Raw genomic sequence first — 13829 nt, 5'->3', positions numbered from 1 at the left:
AAACACTGGCAAAACAGGACTAGCTTTGATAGGGCATTTTGGTTGGCATGGACCAATTGGATCGAAAGGCCTCTTCCCTTGCTGCATAACTATTAGCAAAACGCTCAAGTAAAAGGAAATAGCTGATTGTTTTAATTGATATTTTAGCTATCAATTTACACCTTTAAGTGCAAAATAAACTGCTCACAGTAACAGGGAATCTTTCAAAACAGAATTAAATCATCATTTTAAGCAAATGTTGCTACAAATTGTTAATTCTTTACTAATGTTACATTTGCATGACAAAATTCAATCAATGTAAAGTACTGGTATTACCAGTTATTTAAATAGAGGGAAAGCACAAGCAAAGTAATTCGTTAAGTAGTCTCCTGAAGGGATCAATTTAAAGTTACCATAAATCACTTAAGAAATTCTACAATGACTGAATCATATCTTCAGTTCTTGCAAGTTTCACAAGGAATAGCTATTACAAGACATACTGTAGCTATAACCACTACATAGGACATTTTTGACAAATTCATCTCAGACAACTAGTTTTAAGTACAATGCACTTTCTGTAAGTTTTTTATTTGCATTTATAAATTTGGTAATGTACATTGGTATCAATTGGAATTAGTTAACTCACAACATACTTTAAGCCAAGAGTATTTCTTTTTTAAAAAACAGTACTACGTATCCAGCACAGATCAATTTTAATAAATGGCATAATCAAAAGTATTTACAGATCAACTCAGCATTGTGTATAGTGTTAGCTGGAAGGTACATTACAAACATTAATCTTACAAAAAAACACAATATTTCTCTTTAAACAGTTCAAATATCAACGAATTGAACAAATTTCAGCTCTGAAGCTTCAAGTGTGAAAGTAACACGATGCGTTAGAAGTTTTTTTTTGTAACTCTGGTGCTTGTGTTAAATTCTAACTGAAAAAAGATTGAAATGTACTCTGTGGTATCTGTACAAGAAATAATTTGGATGGTCCCCATTTAGCTCCAACAACAGGAACTCTACCCAAAATTATCATAAAACATAAAAAGGAACAGGTAGGTGCAATAGCAACCGGTCTTTCAAGATTAATGAAATAGAATGGACTCTATTCAGCTTCAACTTCTAAATCTGATGTGGAAGCACTTGAAAAACATGACTATATTTGAGAACACCATGAATAATGTGCATTTTAAAAACATTAGTAAGTTTGTGGTTGCTACCTTAGTCTCTCCCCGTTGTAGATCAGCTGTCTTGTATACTACTGCTACTACAGATAAAGATTAGACATTTTCTAGACAAAATGTTGGGATATTACACAAACAGGATATACAAACCAGTAGCAGCAACACACTTGTATGACAGTTTCTAAAGGATCTTATCAATGTTCTACTATTCTACACATTTCTTTTAATTGCAAGGTCCAAAGCCCAGTCCAAAGAATCTGCTTTTCCCTGGCTTGATCAACAGTTTTCATTGGAGGAATATAACATTATATCTGCTATAAATTGTGCTGGGATGGTTTCATGAAAGCAGATACATCAAGATCATGGCCTTTGTTACACTGTTCCCACAAGGCCTAAAAACAAATGAGAATTAAGAGTTATGCATGACAAGTATTGAACACATTACACCTTGGCAGTGGTGAAACAGAATCAAATATGCAATCAATGACACAAACCCTGAGTAAAAAGGATGAAAGTCGGATGTGGGTACAATACACAAACTTCTATTTATGATGGTTTTGATATACTGTGCATGATGCTGATGCCAAACAGCCAAGAATCATACAAGCAGTGACAAAAAAAAAATACAGTTCATAGGCTACATTCATTTTTGGCATATTGAGTGCAAACTGAAAAATAAAGAACTGGTGAATTCTTAGTCTGAGCAATGATACTATTTCAGCCAATCTGTTGTGGAAATCAGTTGAACTGGGGTGATATAATGTACAAAACATCTACAGCACTCAAATTTGCAATGCATCTTTATTTATGGAATCGAGGAATTCCAGGTATTTGTTACCCTTCTTTCAAAATACACAGCAAGCTACTATCTATTCATTAAAAGGTAAATATTTAACTAATTTGCAATAATCACAAATTCAAAATATTTGATAAAGTGTATGATACGACTTACCCTGGTTGCCCTAGTGATGCTGTTTGGTGAATTCAAAGCTACCAACTGACTTAAGATGTGATGCATCTCTTTTCTGGATTCCTTGTTGGGTTCCATTACTGTGCAAAATAAAATATCCAATAATCCAAATTCAGTACATTCCTCTTACAAAATTGTTTCTTTAATTTCAAATCAGAGACTGCCTACATTTATTTTAGTATTTCAAGCTCATAACCTTCACTCAGATACAAACTCTTACTGTTTTGTATTCAAATGCTAGGTACAGTAGTAAACATTTTTGCAAAATTTCATGTTTTTAACATATCCTGTCCCTGTGCAGAGCTCATACCCACCCTTACATGAACAATTATATTACAAATGTCATTCAATTCAGAGAAGATTGTAAGCTCAAATCCCATTTAAGAAATGAGCAAATATCTACACTGGCATTTCAATGCAGTATTAAAAGGAAAAACACATGACTGGAGATGCTATCATTTGAATAAGACAAGCAATTTGATCAGCACTACCAGGTGAATGCAAAAGATTGCACTTGTCACCATTAAATTCTGCCAACAATGGTTGCATCATCAGCAGGCTGATGGATGGCATTTGAGCTGTGCCTAGTCACACAGTCATGGGTGTAGAAAGAGTACAGCAATGGGCTTAGCACACATTTCTGAGGTGTGTTAATGTTGACTGTAAATTTATTATCAAAGTACATACAGTAAATATCACCAGACACTACCTTAAGACTCATTTTCTTGCAGCCAGTTACAAGAAAAAATACAACGGAATTTTATAAAAATTTCATATTAACACCAAAAGACAAACTGCCCAAAAAAAAAATGGCAGGCGGATTTTAATGCAGACAAGTGTGAAGTGTTGCACTTTGGGATGACAAGCTTTTGGGACAAGTTACACAGTGAGCGGTGGGGTGCTGAGTGCAGTAGAACATAGGGATTTGGGAATACAGATCCATAATTCCTTGAAAATGGTGTCAGAGGTAGACAGGATCATAGAGTGTTTTTTATACATTGGCCTTCATAAATCAAAGTATTGAGTGCAGGAGTTGGGATGTTTTGCTGAAGTTGAATAAGACATTGATGAGGCCCAATTTGGAGTGTTATGTGCAGTTTTGGTCACCTACCTACAGGAAAGATGTCAATAAGATTGAAAGAGTGCGGAGAAAATTTATAAGGATGTTGCCAGCAGGTTTTTCCCCATTGAGATTTTGGGTGAGACTATGACTAGAGGTCATGGGTTGAGTGAAAGGTGAAATGTTTAAGGGAAACATGATGGGGAACTTCTTCACCCAGAGGGTGGTGAGAGTGTGGAACGAACTGCCAGTTTAAATGGTGCATGCGGGTTATATTTCAACATTTAAGAGAAATTTGGATAGATATGCACATGGACAGGTGGGGTTTGAAGGGCTATGGTCCAGGTAGGTCAATGGGACGAGGCAGATTAATAATTCAGTATAGTTTAGATAGGCTAAAGGCCTTTTTTCTGCTATGGTGTTCTATGGATCTAAAAATACTGAGATCACGAGTTATGAAGTGTCCTTGAAAGTGACTTTGTAGATCATAAAAGCTTTGCAGAATATTCGTGAATAAATTATCCACACTGACTCAGGAACCCAATAATTGTAAGGCAATAACTGTTTCTGAACCTGGCGCTGCAAATCCTAAAGCTCTTGCTCCTCCTACCCAATCGTAGTAGCAAGAAAAGGGCAAAGCCTGAATGGTGGGGGGTTTTTGATAATGAATGTTCCTTTCCAATGTGTATCTATAGAAGATGCACATCACAAACAGTTATTCTGTATTGAAGCTTGGGGTACACAAATTCCTTTCCACATTTCCTACTTCCTACATTGGCTATTTCACTAAAGTGCTTTGAAATATCCTCATTGTGAAAAGGTTTCTCAAATGAAAATCATTGATTAATAAAAATTCAGGCTATTTAAAATTAAAGAGAAAATTGCTCTCCAATTTCTTTGATTACTGAAAGAGATCCTCATATATGGTGTATCTTGTACAAAGCACCTAGCCTTCCTTTTAAAGCATACAGAAAAGCCGCACTGGCCAGATGTAGTAAACTATTTCAGAGATCCATTATTCAGTAAATAACCAACCAATATTCTCTTTGCCTCTTATTAAGATGACTTACTGTCTTCATTAGTCCACTTAGTCCAATCTTCACAAATATAGCCCCTTAATTATTTTACACACCTCAGACTCTACAAATGATCTCCAAACTTTTAATTTCCTTAAAATAAAGAAATACTTGATAAATAATTTATTTAAAATTGGAAATTCTTGCAAGACCATTTTCAAAGCCTTAAATTCCCCAATATAGTTTTCTGTAGTCCAAGTAGTAGGACATCCCTAATAAATCCTAAGCATCATACCTACTAATAAAATAAAACTAAACATTTTTAAATGAGGTGTTTAAACAGGCTTACTTTACTTGTTTTTCCCTGCCTTTCACATGGTCCTCTACATTAACAAACTAGAATTGGTCCTCTTGATTAATGATAATTAATAACTGTCGGAGCAGTGCTGCCAGGATAATGAAGGACACGACCCACCCAGCCAACACACTTTTCGTCCCTTTTCCCTCCGGGAGAAGGCTCAGGAGCTTGAAGACTCATACGGCCGTACCCTCCAAATATTCGGACCTGCCTCTCGGTTTTTTTTTGCACTACCTTACTTCCCATTCTTCTATTTTCTATTTATGATTTATAATTTAAATTTTTAATATTTACTGATTTTAACTATTTTTAATATTTAATATTTGTAATCCAGGGAGTGGGAAGCGCAGAATCAAATATCGCTGTGATGATTATACGTTCTAGTACCAATTGTTTAGCAACAATAAAGTATAAAGTAATGATAAACTGAGGGATATGTTGATTGAGCTTACACATACTGAGGTGCTATATCTAAGATTAATTTGTTCTATTTAGCAAAATGATTTTAACACCACACAACAAAAGTCCTCCTGGTCTTCAGAAGAAGGGCTGCAAGAGTGTTGACGAGGTTATAACTTATTCCATTGATGCAGTCCAGTTTGACAGTTCTCCTTTAGCATTTGGCCAGCTGACTCACCAGTGGTGCTACTATGCCACTTCTTAAACAGATGATATACTTCACCAAATTAAATACATTTTGCACTTATCATACACTGGTGGCCACATAAGATTTGCTTACCCATGGCTGATTTAACACCATGAGATTTCATGAAATATGTAATCAATGTTGAAAACTTAGAGCATTCTCTCCCCCAACTGTTCCCACAATGCCATCCTTCTAATCTTCCCTCTTTGGAAAAAGGGAAACATCAAAACCCATGAGCATGATGTTAGATTGCTGCTTAACGAATATGTGGAACTAAACCACTGATGCCCAGGAGAATAACTTTGCTAAGTTAACTCAGATTCCAATTGTTTGTTTTATCTGCATGTTAGCTTGGTATACAAAATAGGGGTTCCCCTTATTTGTCTTTGAACATAACCGGTGACTCTTGTGTTCTTTTTACCACACATTTTCAAGAATTTAGGAAAAGGCTCATGTTCCACACTTTAGTCTGCTCTTGAGAACTTGCCTTTGGGGTTCCACATGAGCTTCAGCACCTTAGTAGAAATTATTGTCTAACTTATTCTAAACATTGGTCATTTTATTCTAGCTGAATCTTTTGAAGTATGAAATTGGATGAAAATTTTCAGAAATTTTGGAATGACTTGCCAATTCAAATTTTCTACTGGTTACAGTTTCTGAAAGCATTCCCCCAGGGACAAAAACCATAGTAAATGCTATATCTGTTAGATGACTGAGCCTGGTTTCTTCTTTTGACATATTGTATGTGTCTTTACATTAAAATGTACAAGTCATTGAATTTACAGTCCACATTAGCCTATCGTACCTGGTGCAGTTTTTTTTAAAAAGACTACTAGTTAGACCTCCACACCCCCCCCCCCACCTTTTCATTCTATTTAAATTCCTCTTTGAAGGTTCATAATGAGTTACATTTTCAATCAGTGTCTTCAAGACCAAAACTCTGAAAATAAAAAGAAAACTTTTTTCTTTGCAAAACATCTTTAATCTGCATCCTTTGCTTACAGAGTTCAAAATTAAATTGACTCTTTGCAGTTTTGTTTGTGTGACCTACCTGATTGCTGTTGAACTTGGAGGTGTACATAAGGATGTTCAAGTAGTGCCGAAACAGATATCCTTTCCTTTGGATTCCGTAACAAGCATTTCTATCGATATGAAATAAGTTTCAATTTGTGCAGTAAGCAGAGACCACACAATACTTCTAGATTACCAGCCATGATACAAATGCAGACCTTGACTTTGAAATGAAAAATTTTCAACAGTGAATGTTTTCCTCACAAATATGAGGGGCGATTGATAAGTTTGTGCCCTAAGGTAGAAGGAGATGAGTTATGCAGCTCTCGTTACATGCACGTGCAGTTCAATTCTTTGAGTGATTATGCAGAACGTTTGAAGTAATAACTCATCTCCTTCTACCTTAGGCCACGAACTTATCAATCACCCCCCACCCCCGGCCACTTTCTGGAGGTCCAAGACACCAACTTCTACAAAGAAGGGATTCGTATGCTCCACGACCGCTGGACTAAGTGTGTAAACGTAGGGAAAATAAATGTGCTAGGTTTTCTAAAATTGACTGCTTCTACCTTAGGCCACAAACTTATCAATCACCCCTCGTAGTTAACACATTGATATTCACTGCACCATAAGTTGTAAATAGATTACAACATCAGACTCAATAGCAGCCAGCTAAATTTTGGAATGTTTAACATGTGGAAGTTTGAAGGACAAAAGGTTTCCCTTACATTCATGACCAACTCAAAGCCAAGTCACTGCTCCATACAACTGCAACAATAGAGCATCTTCCTTTGGCTCAAATATCTACTGCTCAGTACAAGTTCTCCCACGCCCTATGTTTCTTTTTATTATTTGATAGAAAACTATTTACCTTCAGTACATCAAGCAGATCCTGTTCTGCAATAGCAGGGAATTGAATTTCATGGTTTAGGTCTGTAATAGCCTGTAATTTGCTGATCTGGTTTGTAAGGTGCTGAAAAGGAGTCTTTCCATAAGTCATGTAGTACAAGATGCAGCCTAGAGACCACACATCACTCTTTGGACTTATCTGTAATGAAATACACAATGAACTTTGAATTATTCTACGTATACTTCTTGTAAAGACATAAGACATAGGAACAGAATTCAGCCATTGAGCCCTGACTTTACTCTGACATTCAATCATGGATTGTCTATTATTCCCTCCCAACCCTTTTCTATTGCCTTCTCCCATAACCTTCGATTCCTTTCCTAGTCAAAAGCCTATCAAACTCTGTTTTACATATACCTGGAACAGGGGAGAAAAGAGGCTGTCATCAAGCTGGAAGAGAGATCTGCCAGTGTGAAACATAAGACAGTATAAATTGGAAGCAGAGGACAGTCTATGGGAGTGAAGGAATAGGGGAGGGGCTGTTGTCTGAAAGAAACAGATCAAGAGAGGGCATCCACGTGACTTGTAAAGGAGGCAGCAATGGACACCCAGTCAAATGATAGGGTGGAATGAGCTGAGGAAAACAGAAATTACCGGTGTGACTTCATTAGAAAAAAGTCACTAGCTGTCCACTCTATCCATGCCTCTTGTCATCTTGTACACATCTATCAAATCAGCTCTCATCCCTCAATCACTCCAAAGAGCAAAGCCCTAGCTCACTGAACCAAGGTTCCAGAAATGAGGTTCCAACTGTTTTGATCTCACTTGAGTGACTAATTGACCATTCCATTCCTGTGGATTGAACCAAGGTTCTGCAAACTGCGCCTTCACCTCTGAATAAGGTTGTGTCACCTAGGCTGCAAAGCACATCCCAGAAACATCCCTTCTCTTCCAATGTGATACATCATTAACTTCATTAATGTACCACGGATTGATCATTCTGCATAGAGCAAATATTTTCTAATGGAATGCACTTTTGTCGAGAATTTAAATACATCTTCTTAAATGTGTCTTTTTGTCATTAGTTTTTACATTTAATTTTCCAGTACACAGTCAGGAAGGACATACAGGAGCCTGAAAACACACATCCAATGTTTAAAGAACAACGTCATCAGATTTCTAAATGAACCATGAACGCTACCCCCCACCCACACTACTTTTTTCTACATTTCTTGTAGTTTTTTTAAATGTATTATACTGTACTGCTGCCACAAAACAAATTTCATGGCATATGTCAAGGATAATAAACCTGATTCACATTAGAAACTCTATATTCATACTTGTATAACATCTATTTAATTCACTATTTTTACATACTGTGGCTGCCAAAGAAAATTGGCCAAACCTGAAGTAAATAATTAAATGAGAGTGATCTTCTTGAGGTCACCCCAGCCTTCATATACTTGCCTAAATGTCACTTATTTATCAACGCTGCCTGATGCACAGACTATTACATTTGCTGTTCTCAGTCTGACATTCCATCTTTCTCATATCACAGCGACAGTTACCCATGTGTTCTTACCCCAGTCCTTGCAACACAACAGCAATCTGCACACTTTTACTCAAGTCCTAGATTATTAGTTGCCATTTTTCCCTTCTTCGCCCTTGTACTTAAAATATTTTCAATCTTTTGTAATCTTTCAACTCTCTCATTATTCCAGAAAGCTCCTACTCACTAATACCCCTCTCTCATTACAATTTCTTCCAAATGGACACTTAAGTCAAAATCCTCATTAATTCTTTATTCATTGGTCCCTATCTGTGGCAGATCAGAATACTCTTTACCTTTCTGCCATTCCCCACAAGTCTTAGTTTTTATTGTAAACCAGTAATTCATTTTCAAAACACAAGGACAATTTTTCTAATAGTTTCAACTACAATACATACCAAATAGTAAAATATATATTAACATGCGTAGATGCAACTATTCAATATAGAATATGTAGGCAACAGTTCTTACCTTTGACCTATGCCTACTTTCACCATTGGAGGAAATACCCTTAATGGTTTCAGGTGCCATGAAATTTAATGTGCCCACCTGAGAGAGATATAACATTAGTGAAACAATCTCAGAATACTCGTAAGACTTAAAACCGTATCATGATCACATTTTTAATGTTCTTTCTTTTCCTGTGAAATTCCTTCAGATGTTGTGGCAACTTTGTATTTATGTGTACTTAAGACAAGAAAAGCAAAGCAATTTGTTTATTTATTATGTGCCGTGGTGTATGACATAGTTTATCATAGTCTTTCCGTGACCAAGATTGTTCTTGGCAAATTTTTCTACAGAAGTCGTTTACCATTGCCTTCTTTTGGGCAATGTCTTTACAAGACAGGTGACCCCTGCCAATATCAATACTCTTCAGAGATTGTCTGCCTGGTATCAGTGGTCACGTACAGTAACCAGGTCTTATGATATGACCCAACTGCTCATACGACCATCCACGACCTGCTCCCATGGCTTTATGGGACCCTGATTGGTGGGGCTAAGCAGATGCTACACCTTGCCCAACAGTGACCTGCAGGCTAATTAAAAGCATACGATCAACACACTCTTTCCAACAAAAAGGGAAAACCTCAGTCATTTAATCTCCTTTTATAATTCAATGATGGACTAGGCACTGCATGTTTTTGCAGTACATTGTTTTTCTTACAATTTGCTCAAATCTATGTACCAGCACATGGCGGAATTCAATTTCATATAGTGGTTTCTAATTGGCATGGGTCTGAGTAAGTTTTAGGTTGGTGTAATGTATAGATGGTAAGAGATTGCTTCTAAAACAGGAGGTATGGATATCTGTTTGATTGAAATCTGTGTTATAGAATTCCAGATTTTCTTGAGATGTAAAAATTCATTTTGAATTATCATAAGTAAAAACACTTGCTAAAGTATAAATTTAAAAGGATGTAAAGTGCTGCAGTGCTCAGTAAGTCAAACAATGCTGAAAGAGAAAAAGTGTTACTGTTTTAGACCAAAGTTTTCTTTCAGTTCTCTTTTTTTTTTAAAAAAAAAAGCTGTGCATATAAGTCAGAGAGATGCAGCAAGGAAACATATCCATATCTCCTGTTTTAGAAGCAATCTCTTACCATCTACACATTACACCAACTCAAAACTTCCTCAGACCCATGCCAATGAGAAACTGCTCGGTACTTCCGAGCCAACACCATGCACCCATTTTTACACTAATGCTACTCTAACTTATTTTATTCTCATATTCCCATGAATTCTTTCAAACTTCAACTCACCCCCCCAAAGATTCTATCACTCACCCATTCCAGGAGAAATTTACAATGACTGTTTAACCTCACAACACACACTTTTTTTAGATGGAAGAAATTGGAGCATCTGCAGAAAATTTATGCTGTCATATGGTGAAAATTTGCAAATTCTACAAGCAGCATTAGTGGTCAAGATTGAACCTCTCCCCACTATAGTCAATCCAAATAGTGATTAGTATTTTATACAATTAGCACACATGGCTACATATCAAGCCACCAAATTCTTTGTAAAACTCTGCAATACTCACCAATGCATCTTTACTAATACTTGTCACATCTGGTTGTATCTCATTTGCAATGCCAAAATCTATCAACTTCAGCATTCCCTCAACCATCAGAAAATTAGCTGGTTTCAGGTCACTATGAATAATACCTTAAAAGAAAAACAAAATGATTACTTATATGCCAAGGATGAATTTACAACAACTTTGAAATGCCCATAAATCATGCTGGGTAAAATGCATACTCGAGTAAATTTAATTTAGATCTCTGCAAGCTCTCTAAATTGGGTATAACAGTTTGAGTTAAGTAAATAATATCACTTTCTGTTATTGCCATTGACCAACCAAACTGCAGGACAAGTTAGTTTCTACGAGGCTGTAAATAATAATATTAAGTACTTTATTGATCCTGAGTGGGAAATTATTTTGTTACAGCAGCAACATTTAAAAACACACTACCAGATAATAAAACAGACCATTGTACTATGATTCGTGTTCTCCTGTTGCACAGAGATGAATGGCTGTATATGCTTATTGCATTGGGTAGGAAAGAACTTTTGAACAGTCATCTACATTGATCTATATGCAAACACAGAGGCTAAACCAGAAAAGGATATCAGATTATTTTCTATGAATTATGGTAAATCAAATAGGTTTCTAAAATGAGATGTCAACGTTCACAATTACTAAATGAGTTATTTTAAAAAAATGAGGTTCAGAAACAACTGTCCATTTGTGTTAAAGGTAATCTAAACTAACACTTACCATGCTGATGAATTGTGTGAACAGCTTCCAACATATTTTCCCAATATAGTTTGCGCTCCAGTGGATTGATTACCTTTTTCCTTCGCAGCAAAGTGTTCAAATCTATGTTACCACATTCCATCACCATGTAGATACAATTGTCTGTGACCTCACTGTATTAAACAAATAAATTTGAATGTTTTAAAAACACAGACAGTGGAGATGACAGGGAGGGGTGGGATAATGGAGAGCAGCTGGTCAAAGGGAAAGGATAAGTCTTTGCCTGGGTAAAGGAAAAGTTCAGCCATTTAGGCAGAGTTGTCCATTGGTCATAAGGGAACCAACAGGATGCTCCCAACAAAGTCATTCAATACATCTGGCTCCCTTACAAGTTAAAGCAGAACATGTATAATATATTGTTTTTAACATAGCCACATATGTTTATTAATACATTTTATACCAAGTAACTGCAGAATTTAATAGGGCAGCATCTAATAGTTTGATCAAAAAGTAGAAAAATTACAGTAGAAGCTACAGCCTACAAAAAAAAAGCAAAACAAAATATATTTAGGAAATAAATAGTACAGCACAGTACAGGCCTTTCGGCCCACAATGTTGTGCCGACCCTCAAACCCTGCCTCCCATATAACCCCCCACCTTAAATTCCTCCATATACCTGTCTAGTAGTCTCTTAATTTTCACTAATGTATCTGCCTCCACCACTGACTCAGGCAGTGCATTCCACACACCAACCACTCTCTGAGTAAAAAACCTTCCTCTAATATCCCCCTTGAACTTCCCACCCCTTACCTTAAAGCCATGTCCTCTTGTATAGAGCAGTGGTGCCCTGGGGAAGAGGCACTGGCTGTCCACTCTATCTATTTCTCTTATCATCTTGTACACCTCTATCATGTCTCCTCTCATCCCCCTTCTCTCCAAAGAGTAAAGCCCGAGCTCCCTTACTCTCTGATCATAATCCATACTCTCCAAACCAGGCAGCATCCTGGTAAATCTCCTCTGTACCCTTTCCAATGCTTCTACGTCCTTCCTATAGTGAGGCGACCAGTACTGGACACAGTACTCCAAGTGTGGCCTAACCAGAGTTTTATAGAGCTGCATCATTACCTCGCGACTCTTAAACTCTATCCCTCGACTTATGAAAGCTAACACCCCATAAGCTTTCTTAACTACCCTATCTACCTGTGAGGCAAATTTCAGGGATCTGTGGACACGTACCCCCAGATCCCTCTGCTCCTCCACACTACAAAGTATCCTGCCACTTACTTTGTACTCTGCCTTGGAGTTTGTCCTTCCAAAGTGTACCACCTCACACTTCTCCAGGTTGAACTCCATCTGCCACTTCTCAGCCCACTTCTGCATCCTATCAATGTCTCTCTGCAATCTTCGACAATCCTCTACACTATCTACAACACTACCAACCTTTGTGTCGTCTGTAAACTTGCCAACCCACCCTTCTACCCCCACATCCAGGTCGTTAATAAAAATCACAACAAGTAGAGGTCCCAGAACCGATCCTTGTGGGACACCACTGGTCACAACCCTCCAATCCGAATGTACTCCCTCCACCACCACCCTCTGTCTTCTGCAGGCAAGCCAATTCTGAATCCAGCTGGCCAAACTTCACTGGATCCCATGCCTTCTGACTTTCTGAATAAGCCTACCATGTGGAACCTTGTCAAATGCCTTACTAAAATCCATGTAGATCACATCCACTGCACTACCCTCATCTATATGTCTGGTCACCTCCTCAAAGAACTCTATCAGACTTGTTGGACACAATCTGCCCCTCACAAAGCCATGCTGACTGTCCCTGATCAGACCATGATTCTCTAAATGCCCAGAAATCCTATCTCTAAGAATCTTTTCCAACAGCTTTCCCACCACAGACGTAAGGCTCACTGGTCTATAATTACTCGGACTGTCCCTACTACCCTTTTTGAACAAGGGGACAACATTCGCCTCCCTCCAATCCTCTGGTACCATTTCCGTGGAGAACGAGGACATAAAGATCCTAGCCAGAGGCTCAGCAATCTCTTCCCTTGCCTCGAGGAGCAGCCTGGGGAATATTCCGTCCGGCCCCAGGGACTTATCCGTCCTAATGTATTTTAACAACTCCAACACCTCCTCTCCCTTAATATCAACATGCTCCAGAACATCAACCTCACTCATATTATTGGGAGAATTTAAAATGAATGTTTTGCAGCCATTGATCATCTTCATTTATTTTGAACAAATCAAGATAAGAAAATGGTCTGGTCAATTCACTGGGCATTTGAGAGAGACACTGTCCCAAAATAGCATGCCATGTACGGACATAAATTACATAGTTACTGCTAATTAGATACCACAATGACAAATCCATGTAAATAGTGATTATACCATGACAGATTGTTGTTTTGAATTCAAGCATGGCACTTGGGA

The 13829-nt window shown here is 37.5% G+C and overlaps 1 protein-coding gene across 4 annotated transcripts in view; it reads right to left on the bottom strand.

Moving 5' to 3' along the window:
• Positions 1-529: 529 nt before the first annotated feature.
• Positions 530-13829, bottom strand: part of ttk (ttk protein kinase) — a 42473-nt gene continuing 29173 nt past the window's right edge. For 3 of the 4 annotated variants that reach the window (XM_063072080.1, XM_063072087.1, XM_063072094.1), the window contains 7 exons: positions 11409-11560; positions 10671-10795; positions 9104-9181; positions 7105-7281; positions 6274-6364; positions 2125-2222; positions 530-1564 (listed from right to left, as the gene is read on the bottom strand). In XM_063072080.1, coding sequence (XP_062928150.1) covers positions 1487-1564; positions 2125-2222; positions 6274-6364; positions 7105-7281; positions 9104-9181; positions 10671-10795; positions 11409-11560 — 799 coding nt within the window. In that variant the 3' untranslated portion in view covers positions 530-1486. The remainder of the gene's footprint in view (positions 1565-2124; positions 2223-6273; positions 6365-7104; positions 7282-9103; positions 9182-10670; positions 10796-11408; positions 11561-13829) is intronic. The other variant, XR_010021043.1, reaches the window with a different exon arrangement.

This window comes from Mobula hypostoma, chromosome 2 (assembly GCF_963921235.1).
Source record: "Mobula hypostoma chromosome 2, sMobHyp1.1, whole genome shotgun sequence".
NCBI lineage: Eukaryota > Metazoa > Chordata > Chondrichthyes > Myliobatiformes > Myliobatidae > Mobula > Mobula hypostoma.
Note: the sequence above shows the minus strand (reverse complement) of the source record. Positions and strands in the feature narration are given on the sequence as shown.